At 39.2% G+C, this 25,657-nt stretch overlaps 1 protein-coding gene across 1 annotated transcript in view; it reads right to left on the minus strand.

The window, feature by feature from the left end:
- The window catches only part of nek7 (NIMA-related kinase 7), a 141,453-nt gene that overhangs the window by 16,329 nt on the left and 99,467 nt on the right, over positions 1-25,657 (minus strand). The window contains exon 8 of the mRNA XM_063012711.1: positions 15,389-15,483. Within this exon, the coding sequence (XP_062868781.1) occupies positions 15,389-15,483 (95 nt within the window). The remainder of the gene's footprint in view (positions 1-15,388; positions 15,484-25,657) is intronic.

Raw genomic sequence — 25,657 nt, forward strand, 5'->3', positions numbered from 1 at the left:
TTTTTTTTTTTTTTTTTTTAAAGCCGAATGCCCTTTCTGACCCTCCTTGTTTTTATCTGAGACCAGCACTGAGAACGCACCAACAAGTGCACTTTTACTGGCTAGGCTGTTCAAACCCCTACCTCAGACAAAGCCAAGCATAAATCTACACTATATGGTCAAAATATGTGGACACCTGACCATGAGCTTGTTAGACAATTCACTATTTTCTTAGGGATTATCAAAAGTCCTGTCTCAACTGAACAAAGTATTTAAAATAGGCTATACTGTTTGAGGACGGAAGACCAACTGTCAAAAAAAAATCTTAATAAGCGCCAGATTAAGATGTAAATAAGTTTAAATAATATGTCTTAGTATTTTAAACAACATATGACATGTTAACATCAGACTTAACATCACTAGTTCAGTACATTACAATTTAATAACACCAAGACAATAACATCTATAATAACAATGATTTTGCTTATTATATTTATTTACATTTTCCCACCAAATTTCTCCCAATCCAGTTGTATCAAATAACCCAATTGCAAATCGTCTCTACTGCTGCATCTCCCTGCTGCATTGCCCGAGGAGAGTCACAATCATCACACACCCACCAACACGTGCAGTAACGCGTCTTTTCACCTGAAAAAAGTGAGTTCATATGGGGATGAACTCACTTTGTTTCCCATACTGCGGCTATGCAGACCAATACACAAAAAACCGTGAGTCATGCACAGATCCCCATTCTCCCCCGTCTCATTGTCCAAGAGCCAGAAGAAGCCACTATTCCAGCAGTTATGAGAAACATTGTTTAGCCATTGTCCTGCCCCTTACAGACACACAGCCAATCATGTGTCTGTATAAACACCGGTCTGGCTAATAACAAAGCCAAGATTTAAGCTCGAGATCTCAGAACTGGTTGACTATAAAATAAAATTTTTATTAGTTGTTCAACAAAGGTCACAAAAAACTAAGTAATAAACTGAAATTAAATCCGCTGCTGGGGACAGGAGCTAAGGAGGTGTGTGAGGTCGAATTCACGTACGGAGAACCATGCCCTGATCTCTGCACACCTCCACTTTCTGTACAGACACCCAGGGTAACCAAGGTTCTTACACAGCGTTAACACCACCCAGCAAGCTGGAAGCCTTTGTCTGCTGCAGGCTTTAACCGACTGTGCCTGCAAAAGGGTGCCCAGCCGACCGGTAGCAGAGCCGAGATTTGAACCTGGGAGCTCAGAATCTCGATGCTGGTGTGCTAAGCGGATTATCCCGCTGCTCAACCTGGGTGCCTTTAATTGGATTCTGTATTAAAACTAAAAACTAAAAACACTACTCCCAAATCACTATGGTTACAGATCTTCATTTACACCTGAAAAAATGGGCTTATTATGGTACATTAACCCAAATAAATCTAAATTAAAGCAATTGTTATTTTTATTTCAACTCCCTCCTATTAGGCAACGTGAAACAACAGTACCAAAAGGTTTACTGCATCAATCAACAGTTTATTCATGAGTTCAGAGAGAAAATAGGTGAGATCATCTAAGATCAGCATTTGGAGTAAAAAAAAAAAAAAAAAAAAAAAAAAAAAAAACATTTGTGAATTTCCATAGACCTTAAAATATTCATAAACACCTTCGGTGCAGATGAAACACTGGGGTGTGAATTTCACCTGCTCTTGCTGAAAGGCCACGTCAGTAAAATCTCAGTGGAACGCTTCAGGAAATATGAATAACTGTTTATATATTTATAGGGATGTTATGGTCACATTTTTGCCCATATACGATATCAAAACTGTAAATATTAAGCACTGTTACTGACACTAAACCTCTGTCAGCAAGATATGCAAATGTTCTGAGATTTTGCCTTGTGCCCTATGTGCATAACTCTGGAAAACAACAAATCCTATTCAGGATGAAGCCAGGGTTTATGCCAGTATTAGACCCAAACATCCCCTGATTATATAGCTTCCACTCAACCATGTCCGGATAACAAATGTTTGGAAGAGATAATTAGCTGGCCCACATCTGGCCTGATATGCTTGACAATACTGCTTCAATAAAAAAATAAAATGTCATACTTATTTAGAGAGTCAAATTTCCTACAGCACGACTATTAAACTAATACAAAAACTATTTAAAAAAAACTGGATTTAGTAAAAGAGAACCCCGCCTTTCTTTTGCATCTCATCTTTAAATTTGAATACCATTGCATCATAAAATGACAATGACATCATCCTTCTGACATCATTTGACCACCCTTTTTTTCAACCAGCAGGTGTGCTAATTAATTTTGTATTTCAAAGGCTCTAGTATTTCTCTATTCTAGGTTTAACAGCTCCAAATAGAGGTCTTTTAGATTTTTAAACCTAAGATTTTCCACTTATTTTATTAAGTGTTTTCCTCAAATTACTTTTTCAAAAACAAAAGAATAGAAAAAAAAAATTGTGAATGGTTTGCCTATCATGGTCATATAGTATATCAGTTAAGTAAATACACTCTACAATTACTGCCATCCACTGTCTAGATTTTTTTTTTGTATTTTATTTGGATTTGCATTTAGCAAGCACGCCTTTATCCAAAGCGACTTACATTACAGTTACAGTAAGTTAACAGTGTGAGCAATTGAGGGTTAAGGGCCCTGCTCAAGGGCCCAACAGCAGCAATCTGGCAGTGGTGGGACTTGTCCAGTACCCTAACCACTGGGCTACAGTGTGCCCTGTTGTAATGTCACCTTAATATATACCGATCAGCCATGACCTTAAAACCACCTCCTTGTTTCTACACTCACTGTCCATTTTATCAGCTCCACTTACCATATAGGAGCACTTTGTAGTTCTACAATTACTGACTGTAGTCCATCTGTTTCTCTGCATGCTTAGTTAGCCCCCTTTCACCCTGTTCTTCAATGGTCAGGACTCTCCCAGGACCACTACAGAGCATGTATTATTTGGGTGGTGGATGATTCTCAGCACTGCAGTGACAATGACATGGTGGTGGTGTGTTAGTGTGTGTTGTGCTGGTATGAGTGGATCGGACACAGCAGCGCTGATGGAGTATGATCCACTCATACCAGCACAACACACACTAACACACCTGATGGACTACATTCAGTAATTGTGGAACTACGAAGTGCTCCTGTATGGTAAGTGGAGCTGATAAAATGGACAGTGAGTGGAGAAACAAGGAGGTGGTTTTAATGTTATGGCTGATCAGTGTATATATATAGTATTATAATATTTAACCTTAAATTATTTAACCTTAGTCTTCTCCTATAATGTCTTATAATGTTGGAAAAATACAGAGCAGGGTTTTTGAGACCATTCCATTCGAAAAAGAATTTCTCCAGATGTTCCAAGGTCCTAAGTCCTCTTTTGTGCACCCTACTCTTTAGCTCACCCCACAGGTTTGTATAGGAATTAGATCAGGGGACTAATGTTTGTTTATTATTATTATTTGGATTTTAATGTCATGTTTTACACCGTTCGGTTACATCCACGACAGAAATGGTATTTACTCGTTACTTAAGATTAATCAGTTTACAAGTTTAATATTAAACACAGTCATGGACAATTGTGTATCTCAAATTCACCTCACTTGCATGTCTTTGGACTGTGGGAGGAAAGCGGAGCACCCGGAGTAAACCCACGCAGACACGGGGAGAACATGCAAACTCCACACAGAAAGGAGCCGGACCGCCCTACCTGGGGATCAAACCCAGGACCTTCTTGCTGTGAAAAGACAGTGCTACCCACTTAGCCACCGTCCCGGCCTATTGTATTAATGGTAATTTTGAAACATGTTCAAAGAAATAATAATTGCGTCACAATTATTGGCACCCTTGCATTTAATACTACTGCTTTTCATACTGCCAGTAAAACAGCAGTTAGTCTTCTTCAATAACGTCTTATAATGTTGGAGAATACAGAGCATAGTTTTTGAGACCATTCCTCTTTAAAGAATTTCTCCAGATGTTCCAAGGTCCTAAGTCCTCTCTTGTGCACCCTACTCTTTAGCTCACCCCACAGGTTTGTATAGGAATTAGATCAGGGGACTGGGGTAACCGTGGCAGAAGATTGATTTTGTGTTCAGTAAACTGTTTCTGTGTTGATCTAGACATATGTTTTGGATCACAGGCCTGCCGAACAATCCAATGGTGACCCATTTTCAGTTTCTTGGCAGATGCAGACAGATTTTTGATTTAAAATGTTCTGGTATTTCATGGAGTCCATGATGCCATGAGCCCTAACAAGGTTCCCAGGGTTTTTGGAGAACTAACAGTCCCACAGACACTTTAGCATACTTAACAGTGGTCATCAGGTTCTGTTCAATGAAGTCATTCCTCTTGTAATGCCAAATCCACCTTGAATTTGTGTTTGATCTGACCACAGAAAATGGTTTTAGTCAAAGTCCCAGCAGCATTTAACAAACTCCAGGCACTTACATTTGTGGTTAGATTATAGAGGAAAGGCTTTTCCTGGCAAGCCTGTTAAATAATGTGCTGGCACAAAGATGGTGTCTAATAGTAGCTTTGGAGACCTGGTGATGTCAAGATGCTAATTTTATTTGCAACACTCCAGCAGTGATCCGTGTGAATATCTCGTCCAGTATTGCATCCAGTATTTCCACAAGCAATTTAACAGATAGACTAGTCAGACCACAGCACAAGTTGGCGGTATTACTTGCAGTTGGAATTTGTTGGTATCTGGCACCAAGATGTTAGCAGCAGATCATTTAACTCATGTAAGTTGTGAGGTGGGGCCTCCATGGATCTGACTTGTTTGTCCAGCACATCCCACAGATGCTCGATTGGATTGTGATCTGGGGAGTATGGAGACCAAGTCAACACCTCAAACTCGTTGTGCTCCTCAAACCATTCCTGAACCCTTTTTGCATTGTGGCAGGGTGCATTATCCTGCTGAAAGTGACCACAGCCATCAGGGAATACCGTTTCCATGAAAGGGTGTACATGGTCTGCAACAATGCTTAGGTAGGTTATACGTGTCAAAGTAACATCCACATGGATGGCAGGACCCAAGGTTTCCCAGCAGAACACTGCCCAAAGCATCACACTGCCTCTGCTGGCTTGCCTTCTTCCCATAGTGCATCCTGGTGATGTAAAAGAAAACATGATTCATCAGACCAGGCCACCTTCTTCCATTGCTCCGTGGTCCAGTTCTGATGCTTTCTTGGTGCTTTCGGCGGTGGACGGGGGGCGGTCAGCATGGGCACCCTGACTGGTCTGCGGCTATGCAGCCCCATACACACCAAACTGCGATGCACTGTGTATTCTGACACCTTTCTATCATAACCAGCATTAACTTCTTTTAATTTGAGCTACAGGAGTTCGTCTGTTGGATCGGACCACACGGGCCAGCCTTCGCTCCCCATGTGCATCAATGAGCCTTGGCCATCCATGACCCTCTTGCTGGTTTACCACTGTTCCTTCCTTGGACCACTTTTCATAGATACTAATGACTGCAGACCGGGAACACCCCACAAGAGCTGCAGTTTTGGAGATGCTATCACCCAGTCGTCTAGCCATCACAATTTGGCCCTTGTCAAACTCGCTCAAATCCTTACACTTGCCCATTTTTCCTGCTTCTAACATCAACTCTGAGGATAAAATTTTCACTTGCTGCCTAATATATCCCTCCCACTAAGAGGTACGTGATGAAGAGATAATCAGTGTTATTCACTCCACCTGTCAGTGGTGTGCCAGAGCAAGGCCTTGTAGGTCCCTTTGGATAAAATAAAAGATTATACATTATTTTAATAGTTTTCTATTTATTTAAAATTTCAGCACTGCCATGGCAGACGTCGCTTTGGTGCAATTAAACTTTTGACCTTAACATTAAGAAAGACGGTGCATGCGTGATTGTTTTGTTTCAGCGTTTTATTGCCACAAACGCACAGACTTATAAAAAAATCCTTGTGCAGATGGGAAGAATTGACTTTTTTTTTCCACCAGTGGGTATACAGAAAAACCGTATAGTTTTACTGCAACATCTGGCTCTTGCAAAAAAACAAAAAAAAAAGCCTTCCTTAGGGTAATTATAGTGTGTAGCATTTTGCATAGCAGAGTCTAAATGCAGTCGGTGTATCTGCATGGCAAGCGGGAAACCACATGTGATCTGAATGCTGTGTGGATTCCAGTGCGTTGCGCACGCTGTGAGAACGCGAACACGCTTTTTTGGCGTGGCGGTGCAGGCAGGAGGAGACGCGGCCAACAAAGGGTTAAACAAGGACCACAGTGTTTTCATGCATCCACTGCTGCTGACAGATGAAAAATGTCAACTGTCCTGTTTTCTATTTTGGAGTTTTTGCACTATTCATCTGGTTCATTAGTGGCGGGCCGCTCGTGGCCCTGACAGCTGCTCGGCCTGCGCTCGTGGCCCCTGAATTTTTCAGGCTAATTTGATTCGATGGGCAAGATGATTGACTTGCTCTCTGACCCCCCGGAGCCCAGCGGCACTCCTCATTGTTATTCCGGAGCCGTCCGACATACACACACCGTGCTGGCCTGCTGTCTGACTGCGAGCGGGTGTGCGCGCACACACACACACACACAATTCACCTTCCTCATAGGCACCACACCCACAAAGAACTGCATGGGATTGCTCATGCACACAAGCACACAAAGATGCATTAACACACCTGGGTGCTTGTAAAAACAAACCGTCAGGGCCACACACAGTACAGAGAGGGGGAAAAAAATACTACAACAACAAGGGTGCACAACCCCTGCAGCCAAGAAAAGCCGAGCATCCATCCTGACCATGGAAAGGTCTCAGGTAGGATAAAAAAATATACCTTTATGTAAATAAATAATATCAATATCTTCAGCTTGTTCTTGACAACTACAATCTGGAATTTAAACCCCCAAGCGTCCACACAAACGCCAATCAAATTAGGAAATGGACATCTAGATGGACCCAAATGATTAGCAGTTTGATTTCCCAACACAGTTTCAGTTTGTGCATTTGTTTAAAAATGACGCAGAACTTCTAGGCTTTACGCTTGATTAGGAAAACAAGAGAAAGACAGCATTTCAAAATGCTGTGTACTGATGGGAGTGATCTGCAGCGCTAGCAAAGTACAAATGCGCAGCAAGCTAATTTTAATGCATCATGTTCATAATGACAAACATATACATTTTATAGTAGCCACACATTTCCAAAAAATGGAAAAGGGGCATCGTTACCCCTGTGTTGCATTTTTTTTCTTTAAAAACTGTTCTGTAGTCATTTCGGGAAGTGAGGAAGTGAGGAAGTCTAGGGTCTCAGGTCTCATGTATTGCGGTAAATATAACACAACATATTTTTAGGCTTTGGGATGCAGACATGAAAGTGTAGCACTTGCACTCTCCTACTATACCATGCTGCTGTAATACATGCAGAATGTGGTTTTGCGCTCACACGTGGGGAGCGACGGCTGGCCCGTGTGGTCCGATCCAACAGACGAGCTACTGTAGCTCACATGGTTGAAGTAGTTAATGCTGGTTCTGATAGACAGGTGTCAGAATACACAGTGCATCCCAGTTTGTTGTGTATGGGGCTGTTTTCAGTTCAGTGTTATGTGTTTATTTGCATTGTACGTGGAGTCTCAACACATTTTGAAACTGGGTTTATTTGAATCTCCCACGTCAATTTTTTTATTATTTATAAGTACATATTATTATAAACTTTAGATTACAAAAAGAAAATTAGAACTGTTATTTACAGTTATGATCAACCACTTCTGATCAGCATCTGATTCGTGAGCCCAGGCCATTATTTCCCATCAGGGAGAGACGGAACGGACTGCTGGATATGATTTACTTTTAGAATAAATTCCAAACATCCAAAAGACAGCAAGTAGTTAGGGGTTTACAAGCTTTTTGCAAAGTCGATCCAGACCGTGAGCGCACAGATAAAGTAATGCGAACACTGTCTGTACTTAATAGAGACTGGAGACAGTAGGTAGAAGACACTGACGGGGCCATATGGTCGGCCTGAGAAAAGCCTTTTATTTCAGGCATCATAAAATTCAAGAGCAAAACCCACAGCGAGGACGCCTGTGGAGACAGGGAGGGAGGATGCTGCGACATAAGATATAATCTTATTTATCAGTAGGTTGGAGATGGACTGGGAATAAGGGGCCTTGTGTAGGAGAACATGTTGCAATGTATTTTCTATAAGATCATTACTGGACAGCAAATAACCCATCATGTGCATCTCTTCTTTCAATCCATAAAAAATACAGTTTACAAATCAGTTCTCTTGGTTTCTTTTAATTAACTGTCTCAACTTTTTTGGAATTTGGACTGTAATCATTTCAAAAATTTATTGTACATTATGGGTCTGTCCGAAAACCTAGTGAGCTCTCTACTTAGACGCATTTTACGTCATCTCACTCACAGTCCTGAGAAGAGGTCTGTCTGACCGAATAATAAAAATAATAATAATCTGACTGAATAATGAGGGAGCATCTGATGCTTCCTCAGCAGTGAAAACAATCCCAGCATTCAGTGTGGCACAACATTTCTTACAAAAACATTACAAATATAACGGACGAATGCAAAGCAAGAGTTCCTTTTAAATGTTAATAGATTCTCAACACAATCAGGAGGCGTATTTCAACTCTTTTATATAAATATATATATAAATATATATATATATATATATATATATATATATATATATATATATATATATATATATATATATATATATATATATATATATATATATATATATATATATATATATATATATATATATATATACAGTGTATCACAAAAGTGAGTACACCCCTCACATTTCTGCAAATATTTCATTATATCTTGTCATGGGACAACACTATAGACATGAAACTTGGATATAACTTAGAGTAGTCAGTGTACAGCTTGTATAGCTGTGTAGATTTACTGTCTTCTGAAAATAACTCAACACACAGCCATTAATGTCTAAATAGCTGGCAACATAAGTGAGTACACCCCACAGTGAACATGTCCAAATTGTGCCCAAATGTGTCGTTGTCCCTCCCTGGTGTCATGTGTCAAGGTCCCAGGTGTAAATGGTAAATTTGGTGTTTTGGGTACAATTCTCTCATACTGGCCACTGGATATTCAACATGGCACCTCATGGCAAAGAACTTTCTGAGGATGTGAGAAATAGAATTGTTGCTCTCCACAAAGATGGCCTGGGCTATAAGAAGATTGCTAACACCCTGAAACTGAGCTACAGCATGGTGGCCAAGGTCATACAGCGGTTTTCCAGGACAGGTTCCACTCGGAACAGGCTTCGCCAGGGTTGATCAAAGAAGTTGAGTCCACGTGTTCGGCGTCATATCCAGAGGTTGGCTTTAAAAAATAGACACATGAGTGCTGCCAGCATTGCTGCAGAGGTTGAAGACATGGGAGGTCAGCCTGTCAGTGCTCAGACCATACGCCGCACACTGCATCAACTCGGTCTGCATGGTCGTCATCCCAGAAGGAGAAGCTGACGCACAAGAAAGCCAGCAAACAGTTTGCTGAAGACAAGCAGTCCAAGAACATGGATTACTGGAATGCCCTGTGGTCTGACGAGACCAAGATAAACTTGTTTGGCTCAGATGGTGTCCAGCATGTGTGGCGGCGCCCTGGTGAGAAGTACCAAGACAACTGTATCTTGCCTACAGTCAAGCATGGTGGTGGTAGCATCATGGTCTTGGGCTGCATGAGTGTTGCTGGCACTGGGGAGCTGCAGTTCATTGAGGGAAACATGAATTCCAACATGTACTGTGACATTCTGAAACAGAGCATGATCCCCTCCCTTCGAAAACTGGGCCTCATGGCAGTTTTCCAACAGGATAACGACCCCAAACACAACCTCCAAGATGACAACTGCCTTGCTGAGGAAGCTGAAGGTAAAGGTGATGGACTAAACCCAATTGAGCACCTGTGGCACATCCTCAAGTGGAAGGTGGAGGAGTTCAAGGTGTCTAGCATCCACCAGCTCCGTGATGTCATCATGGAGGAGTGGAAGAGGATTCCAGTAGCAACCTGTGCAGCTCTGGTGAATTCCATGCCCAGGAGGGTTAAGGCAGTGCTGGATAATAATGGTGGTCACACAAAATATTGACACTTTGGGCACAATTTGGACATGTTCACTGTGGGGTGTACTCACTTATGTTGCCAGCCATTTAGACATTAATGGGCTTTGTTTTGTCGGGACGCTCACTTTGTTCTCGCCTTTTCTTCTGTGTTTCATGCTTCATTTTTACAAGTTCTAGTGCTTAGTTATGCACCAGTGCTGCTCCAGTAGCCACCAACATCAAGCAGAGAAAACATCTAAGAACTGTCGGGCTAAGAACTGTCCAACGCATTATTAAAAAGTGGAAGGACAGTGGAGTGGGAAAACATCATCTTTGAGGAAGGAATGTGGTCGGAAAAAATTCTTGAATGATCGTGATCGGCGATCACTTAAAAGTTTGGTGAAATCAAATGGTAGAAAAACTACAGTAGAACTCAGGGATATGTTTAATAGTGAAAGTAAGAGCATTTCCACACGCACAATGCAAAGGGAACTCAAGGGATTGGGACTAAACAGCTGTGTAGCCTTAAGAAAACCACTTGTCAGTGAGGCTAACCGGCAAAAACGGCTTTAATTTGCTAGGGAGCATTAAGATTGGACTCTGCAGCAATGGAAGAAGGTCATGTGGTCTGATGAGTCCAGATTTACCCTGTTCCAGACTGATAGGCGCATCAGGGTAAGAAGAGAGGCGGCTGAAGTGATGCACCCATCATGCCTAGTGCCTACCGTACAAGCCTGTGGGGGCAGTGCTATAATCTGGGGCTGCTGCAGTTGGTCAGGTCTAGGTTCAGCAACGTTATGTGCCCAAAGAATGAGGTCAGCTGACTACCTGAATATACTGAACGACCAGGTTTTTCCATCAGTGGATTTTTTCTTCCCTGATGGCACAGGCATATTCCAAGATGACAATGCCAGGATTCATCGGGCTCAAATTGTGAAAGAGTGGTTCAGGGAGCATGAGACATCATTTTCACACATGGATTGGCCACCACAGAGTCCAGACCTGAACCCCATTGAGAATCTTTGGGATGTGCTGAAGAAGACTTTGCGCAGTGGTCCAAATCTCCCATCATCAACACAAGATCTTGGGGAAAAATTAATGCAACTCTGGACAGAAATAAATGTTGTGACATTGCAGAAGCTTGTGGAAACGATGCCACAGCAAATGCGTGCCGTAATCAAAGCTAGAGGCAATCCAACCAAATATTAGAGTGTGCGACCTTTTTTTTGGCCAGGCAAAAGTGCGCATATGAGACGAATCTGCATTTGTGTGGAATAACCGTCAGATTCGCCCTGAAAGCTCCACATGTATCTGTGTTTATCTGGATTTTCCTCACTGTTTCACTTTTAAACTTGTGTTACAGCTCGGGGTTCTGAAAATTATAATCAGCTTTTTATTTCAGTGTTTTTATATTATATTTGTGTTATTTTCAGTTTTTCAGTGTATAAGTGTCAAAAATAACCCCATTATTTTATATAGGCAGTTCCATGGGACCATGAAACACATGAACAGGTTTCCTATACATCCTTATGGGAAAAAATTACCTTAAAACTCAACACCTGTCCCAGAACCAATTGAGTTTCAAGGTAATAATAATACATTTTATTTATATAGCGCTTTTCAAGATACTCAAAGACGCTTTACATAAGACAAATAATCAAAACAAATACGTACATACACCATACAAATCATAGTACAAAATCAAAATAGTACATCAACATCAAGAATAATTAAGATAAAAACAAAGAGAGCAGCATAAGACAGTTCATTAAAAATTAGCTAAATTATGAGAGAGAACAACAAATATAGAACAATTTCTTAAAATTAGACAGAAACAGGACAGATTTACATGCAATCAGGAAACTGAAAACTTTACAAGTTTTAGGATCTAGGACTTCACATTTCTGTCGTGATCTAAGTATAAAAACTATTAAAAAGAATAGCAAAAATAAAAGCATTTATTTTGTGTTGTTACAAGTTAAATGCCGCTCTGAATAGATGAGTTTTGAGAAGTGACTTGAATTTGGACAGGTCAGGACAATCTCGTAGGTGTTTGGGGAGAGCATTCCATAAAGATGGAGCAGCTATGGAAAAGGCCCTGTCACCCCAGGTCCGGTGCTTGGTCCTAGAGGGTATGGACAGTAGGTTAGCCTCAGAGGTACCACTAAGGTACCACTGTAAATGAAATTTTCTCCCCAGTAGTACAATACACTAATTTAATAATTATTCCCAGGTTTTGCATTGCGTATATACTGTATATATATATTCACATATATATTCACATAGTTTATTTGAATGTTTATCATATGTGCATGTTTAGCTCTTTTGTGGACCTTAGTGCTGTGTTTTCAAATATTTTTGCACCCACTGGGGAAAAAAAACCTAGCAGTTTTGGACAATCGCATTTTTCGGACCAGTGCTCCCCTCTCTTAGTCCGTTAAATCGAGGTTCCACTGTATTTAATTTTTTAATTCCATTTTTAATGATGTCTCAAGGCTTTGTTTCTAACTTTCTCCAGAATGCAAAGTAAGGTAGCATTAATGGAAACAACACATGATGCTCGGTTGGTATTGACTGGAGCGCAACAGCAGGCACCCACCCTTTATCTTCCTCATCAGCTGACCAAATAAATGAGCTCCAACAGAGAAGCAGCATCAAACAGAATAATAGATGCAGATTGTCTGAATACAATGCACAGGTATCGACGCTTTGAAACCGAGACCTTGTGACCCGAAAACCCCAAGGCGGACGGGCTTAAAGATTCATATTTTCAGAAGAAAAAATAATGTGCGTGCACACAAAGCAGATCAATGAAGTCTGCAAATTAGCGCTCTTGCTTAGAATCACGACGGTGTATGGCAGCTGTCTTCTATTTCAAGTCACCCAGCCTAACAAGACGAAGTGTCCTTGGGCTGCAAAATGCGTTTGGGACGAGACTGGAACAGCGAAAGAGAGCACGCATGAATACAGGCGAGTGCAAAACGACGGACCTCCCTGAGTAAACGTGTTCTAGCAAAGACAGCAGCTGACAAGTTAGCAACAACTTCAGCTTTGGCTTCGGCATCAAGCTCGACGCCGGCGGGTTTGCCCGTCATCAGAACTGTCACTCAAGCAGATGTCAAGTCACTGCCTCCCAGCGATCTCCCTCTAGTCATGTGACCCAGATGAGAGCGCGCTCGGTTTTGGGGTTTAGAGAGACGGGGCGATGTGTTCGGGCCTGGATTGGGCGGAAGCTTAAAGAGATCACAGCCCTTCCTCGTTTGGCTCCTCGCCGCTCTCGGCTGACCCGTGGCGCGCAGTTGGCCCCGGTGCATTGTGGGAGACTAATTAGCGCCAAGAAGCGCGGTCTCTGAGCGGCGCCGAACTCGGATGGATGTTTTTCAGCCTCGGGCACTTTGGGAGGTGCAGCTACTGGGGAGCTTCCTAACACGAATAAAGAAAATAAAATGGGGGGGGGGGGGGGGGGCTCTGGATTTAAGGAGGAATGGGTGCTGCACTAACAATGGTTCTACTTCTACTTTACAAGTGTGAGATGGATATTCAGTAAGTGTAGATTAGCATAATGGCAAAGCGAGGACAGAGCCACTTGTTATATTAGCAACTTACTAACATATTTATTCTAAATATAAAATATATAAACTAAACAAAGTACTTGTTTGGTTATCTGTCTTTTTAAGCATTAATCCTGTATTGCAACAAAAAAAAATATTACACAACTGTACTAAAGTTCGTAAATATTAAAAAAGTAAATAAAAACATTTTTGAACATGGCAATACATGCCTTTAAACATTGTTTTGAAACTCTCCACATGGAAACAGAGGAATAGGCAACAGATGATGCTATTACGATCGAATATAAAAGGAGCATTTACAAAAAGCTTAGTCATCTACGATCAATGCTTTCACATCATCATCACATGAAAATCTTCTTCCCCTTAAAGCTTCTTTGAGCATCCAAAAGGTTGGAAATCAGATGGCACTAAATCTGGACTATAAGCTCGCTCAGTCTCTCAGACATGACCAATTACTACTCCACCTACCCTCACCATTTCCTACCAAACTATAAAAGTGAAGAAACTTTTTGAAGATCCTTGTGTATGTACATACACTGATCAGCCATAACATTAAAACCACCTCCTTGTTTCTACACTCATTGTCCATTTTTTAGTAGCTCCACTTAACATACAGAAGCACTTTGTAGTTCTACAATTACTGACTGTAGTCCATCTGTTTCTCTGCATGCATTGTTAGCCCCCGTTCATGCTGTTCTTCAATGGTCAGGACTCTCCCAGGACCACCACAGAGTAGGTATTATTTTGGTGGTGGATGATTCTCAGCACTGCAGTGACACTGACATGGTGGTGGTGTGTTAGCGTGTGTTGTGCTGGAATGAGTGGATCAGACACAGTACTGCTCATGGAGTTTTTAAACACCTCACTGTCACTGCTGGACTGAGAATAGTCCACCAACCAAAAATATCCAGCCAACAGCACCCCGTGGGCAGCGTCCTGTGACCACCAATGAAGGTCTAGAAGATGACCAACTCAAACAGCAGCAATAGATGAGCGATCGTCTCTGACTTTACATCTACAAGGTGGACCAACTAGGTAGGAGTGTCTAATAGAGTGGACAGTGGGTGGACACGGTATCTATAAACTCCAGCAACGCTGCTGTGTCTGATCCACTCATACCAGCACGACACGTAAGTGTAGCTGATAAAATGGACAATGAGTGTAGAAACAAGGAGGTGGTATAATGGATATTTGCAAACATTATTTAACATACAGCAGTTCCAAAACAAATGCAGGTATAAGTCACATCCGGCATAATCAAGTGTCTTTCCAAATTTAAAATAACATGCCATTAGGTAGACTGCCTACCCTAGACTGCTCCTAGGTTTCATTGGGAGTCTGAGGCCCTTTCTGGTGTATATTTATTACAACTTAAGGAATTAAGCCAGTAAAACAAAGAATGCAATGACATAAATGGTAATATCTATATTCCCACTGAAACATTTATCTCTAGTCAAACCCCTACTGACCTCCGTATAACTTTAACTTCAATAAACATTACAAAAAAACAACTCCATTTCTGGTATACGTTACCACGGTCTAATCAAAGCAGGCAGTATCATTTCAGCCACGTCTTATCTAAAACACATGTAAATGTCATTCAAATTTCCTTTTCAACTTTTAAACACACTCCAGGTTTCCTTTGTGGGGATATTCGCCTTATAAAGTTGAAACCCATACTTGTAATTTTGGCAAGAGACAATTTTTGTGTCTCCGAAAAAGAAAGCGAGTGCCAGCAGGGGGGTGGTTTTGGGAAAGATTTTCTTTACGTTACCTCGTACAGCAGACAGCCTAGCGACCAGATGTCAGATTTGAAGTTATATCCGTTTTCGTGTATCCTCTCGGGAGACATGTAATAAGGGGTGCCCACTGGATCAGAAAAGAGAAAGAAGGGAGAAAGAGAAAAAACAGAAGTTAGAGGCACGTCTGGTTTGCTAAGTGAGGAGTTGTGGAGGCGAGAGGTTCACCCATGGATGCTTCATTGATGCTGGTTTCAGACTGAGAGGAAGGATGACTACAGAGCACAGTGAAGCAGCTCAGAACTAAAAGAAATCCTGACTCCACCAAGCATGAACACAGGGAGCGGAGACAGAATCTGACTTACAGCAGCGTATAGAGGACTGTGTTCATTAAAACCAGCTAACTCGTACTGATTCAGGATCTAATTATTCAGAGCATGTACATGATCTCTGCTGTAGAAAATGATTTCACTATAAACACGATCATTCTCCTTTCGCTTTACACCCAGAGTAGGCATATTAGACAGGTGTTAAATATTTCTGCTTTACTTATGTCCAAAAAGAGCAGTAAGCAGTCACTGATCCCCTACAATGATGACTTCATCACACAAACCAAACCAAAACATTCCCTAGAGACGACTTCACCATAAAATCTACACAAAAATGTCAAGGTTTTTTTTGCCCTAAAGAAATAAATCCAGAATAAGAGTAAGATAAGTATGAGTATCTCCATACCAAAAAAATTTATGTATTTATTTAGTTGTTGTCATGCTTACACCATGGCCAAAAAATGAATAATAAAAAAAAAAAATAAAAAAAAAATAATTGGGACAGCAGGTAAAATGCTAATTAAATAATAAAGCAGTGACTTTTAAAACGTTTCATTTCGTTAAAAACACATTTTATCTACTGAATGATTGTAACTTTCAATTTATTTAATATATTTTTTACAATTATCAGTGCCAACAATGTATATTAAATACTTTATATGTTTAAATTGCATACACTTGTATACAGTACATATATAACAATAAGTTTATTTATATAAAACTATTATCTCCATACCAGTATTTCAAATAATAAAAATAATGAATTTATTTAGTTGTTTTATGCCATGCTTAGACCATTGGGCAGCAGGTAAAATGCTAATTAAATAATAAAGCAGTGACTTTTAAAACATTTCATAAAAAAAATTAAAAAAAAACACATTTTATATAATTAATGTATTAGTGCCAGTAATGTGTATTAAATCATTTATATGTTAAAGTCCAACATTACTGGTGTTTTAAACTTGTATACATATATAATAATAATTTTATTTATATAATAGTTTTTTTTTTCCTCTGAACAAATAAACCCAAAATAAAAGTCAACGAAAAAGTAGTAGTTTACGAGTACGGTGATTTGTATAAGAAATACTATCTCCATACCATAATTTCAAATAATAAAAATAATTTATTTATTTAGATGTTTTATGCCGTGCTTACACTATTGGGCAGCAGGTAAAATGCAAATTAAACAATAAAGCCGTAACTTTTAAAATGTCTCATATGTATTTCCTTAAAAATGAAAATTTAAATAAAAATTTTATCTACTAAAACATTGTAAATTCAAATTTATTCTATATATATATATATATATATATATATATTTAATTTATTAGTGCCAGTAATGTATATTAAATAATTTATATGTTAAAATTCCACATTTCTGGTGTTTATACATATATAACAATAATTTTATTTATATAAATTAAGTACAATGATTTGTATAAGAAATACTATCTCCATACCATTATTTCAAATAATAAAAATAATATTAATAGTATTTATTTAGTTGTTTTATCCCGTGCTTACACCATGGCCAAAAAAATAAAAAATAAATACATAAATACATAAATAAATAATTGGGGCAGCAGGTAAGCTGCATTTTAACTACTAAATGATTGTAACTTTATTTTATATACTTTACTTTACTTTATATACTTTTAAATTTACCAGTGCCAGTAATGTACTGTATAATAAATATTTTTTCCCTGAACAAATAAATCCAGAATAAAGTAAAAGAAAAGAAGTAGTAGTACTGTGATTTGTATAAAAACTAGGGCTGTCACGCAACTAAAAATTTTAATCGAGATTAATCGCGATTAAAGAACAAAATTAATCGTGATTAATCTCAATTAATCGCAAACTAATAATTAAGCAAAATTTGAACAGTTTTGCACATTGTTATTGCAAGAACGTGTTTACCAATAAAAAATTATTAAATCTAAATTCATTTTAGAAAGCACATTATCTGACAAAAGTGAGGATCTTTTCCTGTTTATAACCCTGACACTGAAAACAGGTGCACCAACCATAATATTTTGATCTAATATAAGGCATCAATAAAGCTTTAAAACACAGATATGATTATTTCATAGATCTATTAAGAAAACCCTTTAATACTGTGTTTGTGCAGAAACATGACTGGGAAATATTGTTCTAAATTACCATTTAAACACCTATAAATACCTGAAACAGTCAAGTTATCAGACATTATCTATAAGTAATTGACTGTAGCTATAAAAAAGGGTTAATTAAAACAGTCCATGTAAACGCTTAGTCCATATAAATATCAGATACAAATGTTTTTAAAAAACTACAAACATCCCAAATATAAATTATGTATATAGCCATGTGATAGAATAACCTGAATAAACTGTAGAAATGAAACATCACGCAGAGTTTCACTTGTTACCGGAGGGGGAGAAGGCGGAGCTACGCGGTTTTGATGGACAGCTCTAGCAGCCAATGGAAATACTCGATACAAAGCTTGCATGATTTCATTTATTTTTTCAACACGTAAAAGAAGTGAAAACCGCTAAAAGTAGTTTTTCATCGGACAGTTCATGCGCTTTACATCCTAATTCATCTGAAATACAGTTAATTACCACAGAGACACACATGTATGTGGCATAAACAGCCAAATAAAAATAGTTAGATAAAATTTTTTAATCTCTATTAATTTTTTTAATCGCGATTAAAATTTTAAAGCGTTAATCGCGTTAACGCGTTAAACGACAGCCCTAATAAAAACTACTATCTATACCATTATTAAAAAAAATAAATAAAAATAAGATATTTAGTGGCGCAGCGGGACATTTCGCTAGCACACCAGCCCCGAGATTCTGAACTCATCGATTCGAAACTCTGCGTTACCACCGGTCGCCATCTAGCGGGCATAATGGCAGTGCCTGCAGGGAGGGATGACCGGACTATGTGGGTGGGGTCTTTAAACGCTGTGTAAGGACTCTGATTGGCGGACAGAGGCACAAGTGCAGAGTGCATGGGTGGAAAAGGGTTCCACCCTCGACTGCAAAAAATCAAGGATCCCCAGAAGCGGATGTTAAATTGACTACACTAAATTGGAAGAAAAATGGGAGAAAAACACAAAAAATATATATATAAAAGTCTCATATGTATTTCATTAAAAACCACACATTTTATCTACTAAATGATTGTAATTTAAAATGTATTTAATCCTTCTTTTTTTTTTTTTTTTTTTGTACCAGTAATGTATATTAAACAATATATTAAATATTAGGCAGTTGTAGCCTAGTGGTTAAGGTACTGGACTAGTAATCAGAAGGTTGCCAGTTCAAACTTCACTGCCCTTAGGCAAGGCCCTTAACCCTCAATTGCTTAGATTGTATACTGTCACAACTGTAAGTCTTGGGCACAATTAAGAGAAGTGCAAGAAGGCGGGATCTAAACAGAAAGGTGAAACCAGTGCAAAAACATGCAAAGAATAGCGTGTTCAGACAACAAAAGCCAAATCCCTGACATTTGTTGGCGATTTAGAATTCATGTCCAGGAAAAAGAGGATGTATGGTCACGCTATGCTAAAATAATTAACAATAAATCTGATTTTATGCAGTAAAGTCTACCGTACTACAGTAAATGGTCGAATAAATGCAATGATTTGTTTGTTTATTAGGATTTTAACGTCATGTTTACACTTTTGGTTATATTCATGACAGGAATGGTAGTTACTCATTACACAAGGTTCATCAGTTCACAAGCTTATATCAAACACAGTCATTGACAATTTAGTATCTCCAATTCACTTCACTTGCATGTCTTTGGACTGTGGGAGGAAACCGGAGCACCCGGAGAAAACCCATGCAGACACGGGGAGAACATGCAAACTCCACACAGAAAGAACCCGGACCGCCCCAGCTGGGGATCGAACCCAGGACCTTCTTGCTGTGAGGCGACAGTGCTACCCACTTAGCCACCATGCCGAATAAATGCAATAAATTTTATGATGACTGGATAATAAAAACAATGGAGGTTAATAGAAATTAGGATCTAAACGTGTTTCTATATTTTTATCCACAATACACTGCATATAATGTTAGACTGTATGATTTTAAAACACCAGGAGCGTTTGAATACATAATTAGCCAGATATTTTGTCTGGAGGAAGCAGTTTGTCTGGAGGAAGTACCATATAGAAGCACTTTGTAGTTCTACAATTACTGCCTGTAGTCCATCTGTTTCTCTGCATGCTTTGTTAGCCCCCGTTCATGCTGTTCTTCAATGGTCAGGACTCTCCCAGGACCACCACAGAGCAGGTATTATTTGTGTGGTGGATCATTCTCAGCACTGCAGTGACACTGACATGGTGGTGGTGTGTTAGTGTGTGTTGTGCTGGTATGAGTGGATAAGACACAGCAGTGCTCATGGAGTTTTTAACCACCTCACTGTCACTGCTGGACTGAAAATAGTCCACCAACCAAAAATATCCAGCCAACAGCACCCTGTAAGCAGCGTCCTGTGACCACTGATGAAGGTCTAGAAGATGACCAACCTTAAACAGCAGCAATAGATGAGCGATCGTCTCTGACTGAAGGTGGACCAACTACGTAGGAGTGTCTAATAGAGTGGACAGTGAGTGGACACGGTATTTAATAACTCCAACAGCGCTGCTGTGTCTGATACAATCACCAGCACAACACACACTAACACACCACCACCATGTCAGTGTCACTGCAGTGCTGAGAATGATCCACCACTTAAATTATACCTGCTCTGTGGTGGTCCTGTGGGGTAAAAAGTATGTAGAGAAACAGATGTACTAGTCCGTAATTGTAGAACTACAAAGTGCTTCTGTATGGTAAGTGGAGCTGATAAAATAAACAGTGAGTGTAGAAACAAGGAGGTGGTTTTAATGTTATGGCTGATCAGTGTATATGTGAAATGTAATTAAGACATCTTTATACCAAACTAAATATTCTAAGCTGCTCAGTTGGACTGAAAATTTTTTAATGACACTTGCAAGTATGGCACGTGAACATAGAGCAAACATAATTAATATTAGTCCATCTTTACTATTAATTACAAAATATGTGGGCGTGTTTTTTGTTTTTTTAAACCCGAGAGCTCTTGGGATCTTATCCCTCTGAAAATCTTCCTTTGGACTGCACTCCCACCCTCTGTAATTTATCAGGGAAGAAGCCTCTGGCAGAAGATGCTAAGAAAAGAGCGATTTTTTTTTAGCGAGCTTACACTATCTTTCGCTCCCCTCTTCGGCTTTGTTTGGATCTGTGCGCTGCCGAGCCGCTAAGAGACGGAGTTAAAAGGCTGCGGCTCGACTTCTGAGGGGAAGAATTGACAGGCCCATCCGGCGCTCCATCCAGCGCGTTTCGCAGTGTTCTATCACGGTGGTTTGTCTCATTACAGCCTGAACTGTCAAGCCACCGTTCCTCCAGCACCCTCCCCGTCCCCCACGCAGACAGGGAATGAGAGAGAGAGAGAGAAAGCGAGAGACAGACATAACGCGGGGGGACTTTAGTGTACCCACCCAGAGGGAGACATAGACCCGGGTCTCCATGCCTCTGGGTGAATTTAACCTCATGAATTTCATACTCTGCTGGAGCTCAGGCTGTGTGCACACTGAACCCAGCGTGACTCGAGACAGCAGGAGAGAGCCAGCGCTGAGATCACAGACACAATCACACTGTTCAGTTAAATACAACTTTAATTATGTTTTTAAAAATCATATAAAATGAGCATTGATATTTTACTATACAATTTTTAAAGAAAATGACTTTAATCCCATCAACCAAATTACTGACAGCATTTTAAGTGATGTGGTGGTTTTGAATGTCATTAAAACTAGAAATTTTGCCAGACTGGTACCCAACCACGATGGACAGCAGGCAGTAGGCCATTCAAATATTACACACATCACAGAGTATCCTACCAACACAACCTTAGGCTTTATTAAAAACAATCAAATATAAAGACCAGAACTATTTCACTGTTAGCTTGGACTTTATATCTAATCAAACATTTTTAGTACAACTTACATAAATTATTTACGTTTTTTTGCTCTACTAAAAAATGCAGAGTACAATGTACTCATTTGAGTACACATTTAAATGTGCTAAAAGATTTAAGTTTACTACACAAAAAAAAAATACTTTTCTATCAGATTAACTTAAAAAACGTTAAGTTAAGGTAATTAAACAGAAAAACACCCACCATTTACGTGTAAGTCCGCCTTTTTTCAGCTTGCTGTTGGTGAATCAGGCAAAAATGATTTTCTTGTGTTCGGGTAGCCATTTGTTTTAACTTTTGTAACCTGTTGTTGCAAATTACTTTTTACTTTTCATTTAAGGCTTTTTGCTAAAGTAAACTTGTCTTTTGTGAAGTGGAACCTTTGTTAAACTAAATGGACAAACATTTTCTTACTCATTATGCTATTTTTGAGTAGCATGTACACCAGTCTGATGGGACTTTTACATCTTCCGTCCAATTTTGGTAAGTGTTGTACTTTACTTAGCAATTTTGTTTAAAATAAATGATCTTAATGTTGACACTAAATAAATAATCAAACAGCGCTGCTTTATTTGCCGTGTTTAGGCTACATGCTAGCACGCTAGCCTTCATACGAAGCAAAGAGTGTGCGCTGGCTTGCTTTATTTTAATCCTTAAATGAAAGGTATTAATGTTGATATTAATACTTCTGTTTCTTGTTTCTTTGTTTTGTTTTAGAGAGCTGCAGCCAAACGTTAAGAAATCAGCTTGCTGTGTGAAACTGAGTACAGGTTCATGGTTACTGTGAAGAGCTGTTTGTGTTTCATCAGAACTTTATATACAGTTTGTACAATTTTTAAGATGTTTTCTTGACATATTGTATTTTAAGTAAATACTTCTGAAGTGAAATAAAGAAAAATAATTTTATTATTCTGTCTGTTTTTCTATAAACATTTCTAATTGATATTTAAAACGTAATTAACATGAAAACTAAGAAGAAATCAATATTTTTGTCCATTGAGCTCAAGATAATAAGTAGAATTATTGGGAAAAGCAGTTGGTATAACCAAAAAAATAAAGTTTAATCAACTTGCCTTTTAGGTGTAATAAGTTAATGTTTTAAGTTATGCTAACTCAAGTTTTCATTATACATTACTTAACTTTAAGGCAACTGGTTTCCTCAAATTTTGTAAGTAGATTGAACTTATCCGGGCTTACAGTGTTTAGCATAAATAAATAGTAATAATTTCAAACAAAATCAGAAGCTAGAAGTCAATTACACCAATCAGGTATAACATTATGACCACCTTCCTAATATTGTGTTGGTCCCCCTTTTGCTGCCAAAACAGCCCTGACCCATCAAGGCATGGACTCCACTAGATCACTTGCCCATTGTTGGCGCTTTCGGAAGTGGACAGGGGTCAGCATGGGCACCCTGACTAGTCTATTTTGATAGATACTGACCAATGCAGACAGGGAACACCCCACAAGAGCTGCAGGTTTGGAGATGCTATGACCCAGTCGTCTAGCATCACAATTTGGCCCTTGTCAAACTTGCTCAAATCCTTACGCTTGCCCATTTTTCCTGCTTCTAACACATCAACTTTGAGGATAAAATGTTCACTTGCTGCGTAATATATCCCTCCCACTAACAGGTGACGTGATAAAGAGATAATCAGTGTTATTCACTTCACCTGTCAGTGGTCATAATGTTATGCCTTGTCGTTGCACTATAAGTAAGGACCTACCTAATTCATGGCAGGGTAATTCATCATAGCACCACATTTTTATTACAGTGGTGTTGGTGTGTAAGATGTCCAGCTCTGTTCCAATTTAAATATAAAACGCCAGCTTCTGAATGAAATAAATGTAAACAGTGTTAAAAAATAATTTCCTTGTTTTATATGTTTAATAATGATTTACTAATATCACTAAAATGTTTTTTATGGGTTTTGGAGTGTTTAACAGCAGTACTTGGTCCTTATTAAAAACCGGTCATGCCATAACAAAATGTGTATATTAAGGCAAACATAGGTTGTGTTCAAAAACCTAGGGAGCTCTCTACATAGACAGCATTTTACATCATCTTATGCTTGCTCACGAGAAGTAGGCTGTTCGAAATCCTAGATGCCTTAATATGCTCCCTACTAAGGTATCTTATAATTTCAACAATATTTTGACTCAAGAACGAGGGAGCATCCGATGCTGCCTTAGCAGTGAAGGCAATTCCAACATTCAGTGCGGAAAATAAAAGAATATGGCGGACGGTGCAGTGAAACGCAACAAGTTTTTTTTTTTAAACGTAAATAAATTATTATAGATTTTTAATTAAACTTGTACAAGTGTCATTTTTTTTGCAAATTTGGGCTTTTCAGCTAATTTAACCGTTTTCGGTACACGGATGTTAACATGCTAGCATGTTGTGCCACCCCATCCCATTGGTTTGAATGGCATGAGGCTAACTGTGTTAGCTTAGTTAGCGAAAACTGATAGAATAGCTGACTAAGTAGCATGTTCGAATAACCTGACTTATAAGTCAATGACTTATTAGAATCCTCTCTACTTAGGCAGCTGCCAATGTAGGCAGTAAGACAGCAAGGCAGCTCACTAGGTTTTCGAAGACACCCAAAGAGTTCTTTTAATATTACCTTACTTTTAAAATGGTTATTACAATTTAAATAATGTGCTTATTTAAAAGTATAATGTACAAACAAATCTACAGAACTAAACCAGGATCCAGACTTACATTATCTAAGAATAAACTAAATACCTGGTCGCCTGTATTTGCTGGGGCACGCCAGCAACCATACACAGGACTAAAATAATTTAAAAAATTAATACGTGACTAAATATAGTTTGACATTAAAACCACCCTTTAAATGTAATCTAAATGACTGCCGCTCAGGTGGCGCAGCGGTAAAGTACGCTAGCGCACCAGAGATGAGGATTCGAATACATCGTATCGAATTTCAGCTCTGCCTGCTGACTATGCTGGGCGGCAGCATGAACAACGATTGGCTGTTGTTTAGGGTTGGGGTAAAAAAGTCAGATCATAGGTCCTCATAACTGGTGCAACTGCGGCCCCTGCTGACTGAGTGATGGCGCCTGCACAGGGCTGAGGAATAATGCTGATGGGTGTGTGGCCCTCCGTACACAGTGTATGAACTCGACTTGTGCAGGTGAAAAATGCAGTCTGTACTGACTGTACGTGCCGGAGGGGGTGTTTGTCAGTTGAGAGGCGTCCTCAGTCAGTGGGGAAAGGTCGAATCAGTATAGAGGGCGCAATCAGGGTAATTGGACACGACTAGATTAGGGGAGGAATTTGGGGGGAAAAAAGTGGGGGGGAAAATATTAAATAAAAAAATGTAATCTAAATGGCTATAACAAAAAGAAAAGAAAAATCATAAGCATTAAAGTTATAGTCTGTATTTTATTTTGTGAACGTAAAGTCATTTGGATTGACGTAACCCAAACCTTGAGCTTAAAACTTAAAAAAAGCATCACAGCTAAATATTCATCAGATTTGTCTCCATCTGACCATGAGTGAGTAGTACTGCATCCTACTGTTCCACTACAATACCAGTTCAGGTCAAAAAGTGCTGTTACGCCAACGTTCAGGGTGTTTTCTGGTTTAAGACAAAAGGCATCTTAAACCGGAGCTGATCTAGGTACAGGATTTTATTATGCTGATCTGCAGAGGGAGCTGTGCACTCATTACTTTCATTTCATTCTATTCCTCAGTTTCAAGCATCACCAGGGAACAATCGACTTAAAAACAATAAAAGAATAAATAGCTTTTTAAACAAACCCTGGTCAGCTTTGTGGTGGGTCTGGCAACACCAAGCACATATGTAAAATATGTGAGTAAACCCCCTGACAAGACACCAGTTACTGAAAGTGCAATTTGCCAAGAGACAATTCTAAAAAGCCAGTCAGACAACTGCCATGAATTTTTTAAAGTATAGGGAAATCAAGAGGCCTGGAGAAAAACAAAACTAA

The sequence above is a fragment of the Trichomycterus rosablanca genome, chromosome 17 (genome assembly GCF_030014385.1).
Source record: "Trichomycterus rosablanca isolate fTriRos1 chromosome 17, fTriRos1.hap1, whole genome shotgun sequence".
Classification (NCBI taxonomy): domain Eukaryota; kingdom Metazoa; phylum Chordata; class Actinopteri; order Siluriformes; family Trichomycteridae; genus Trichomycterus; species Trichomycterus rosablanca.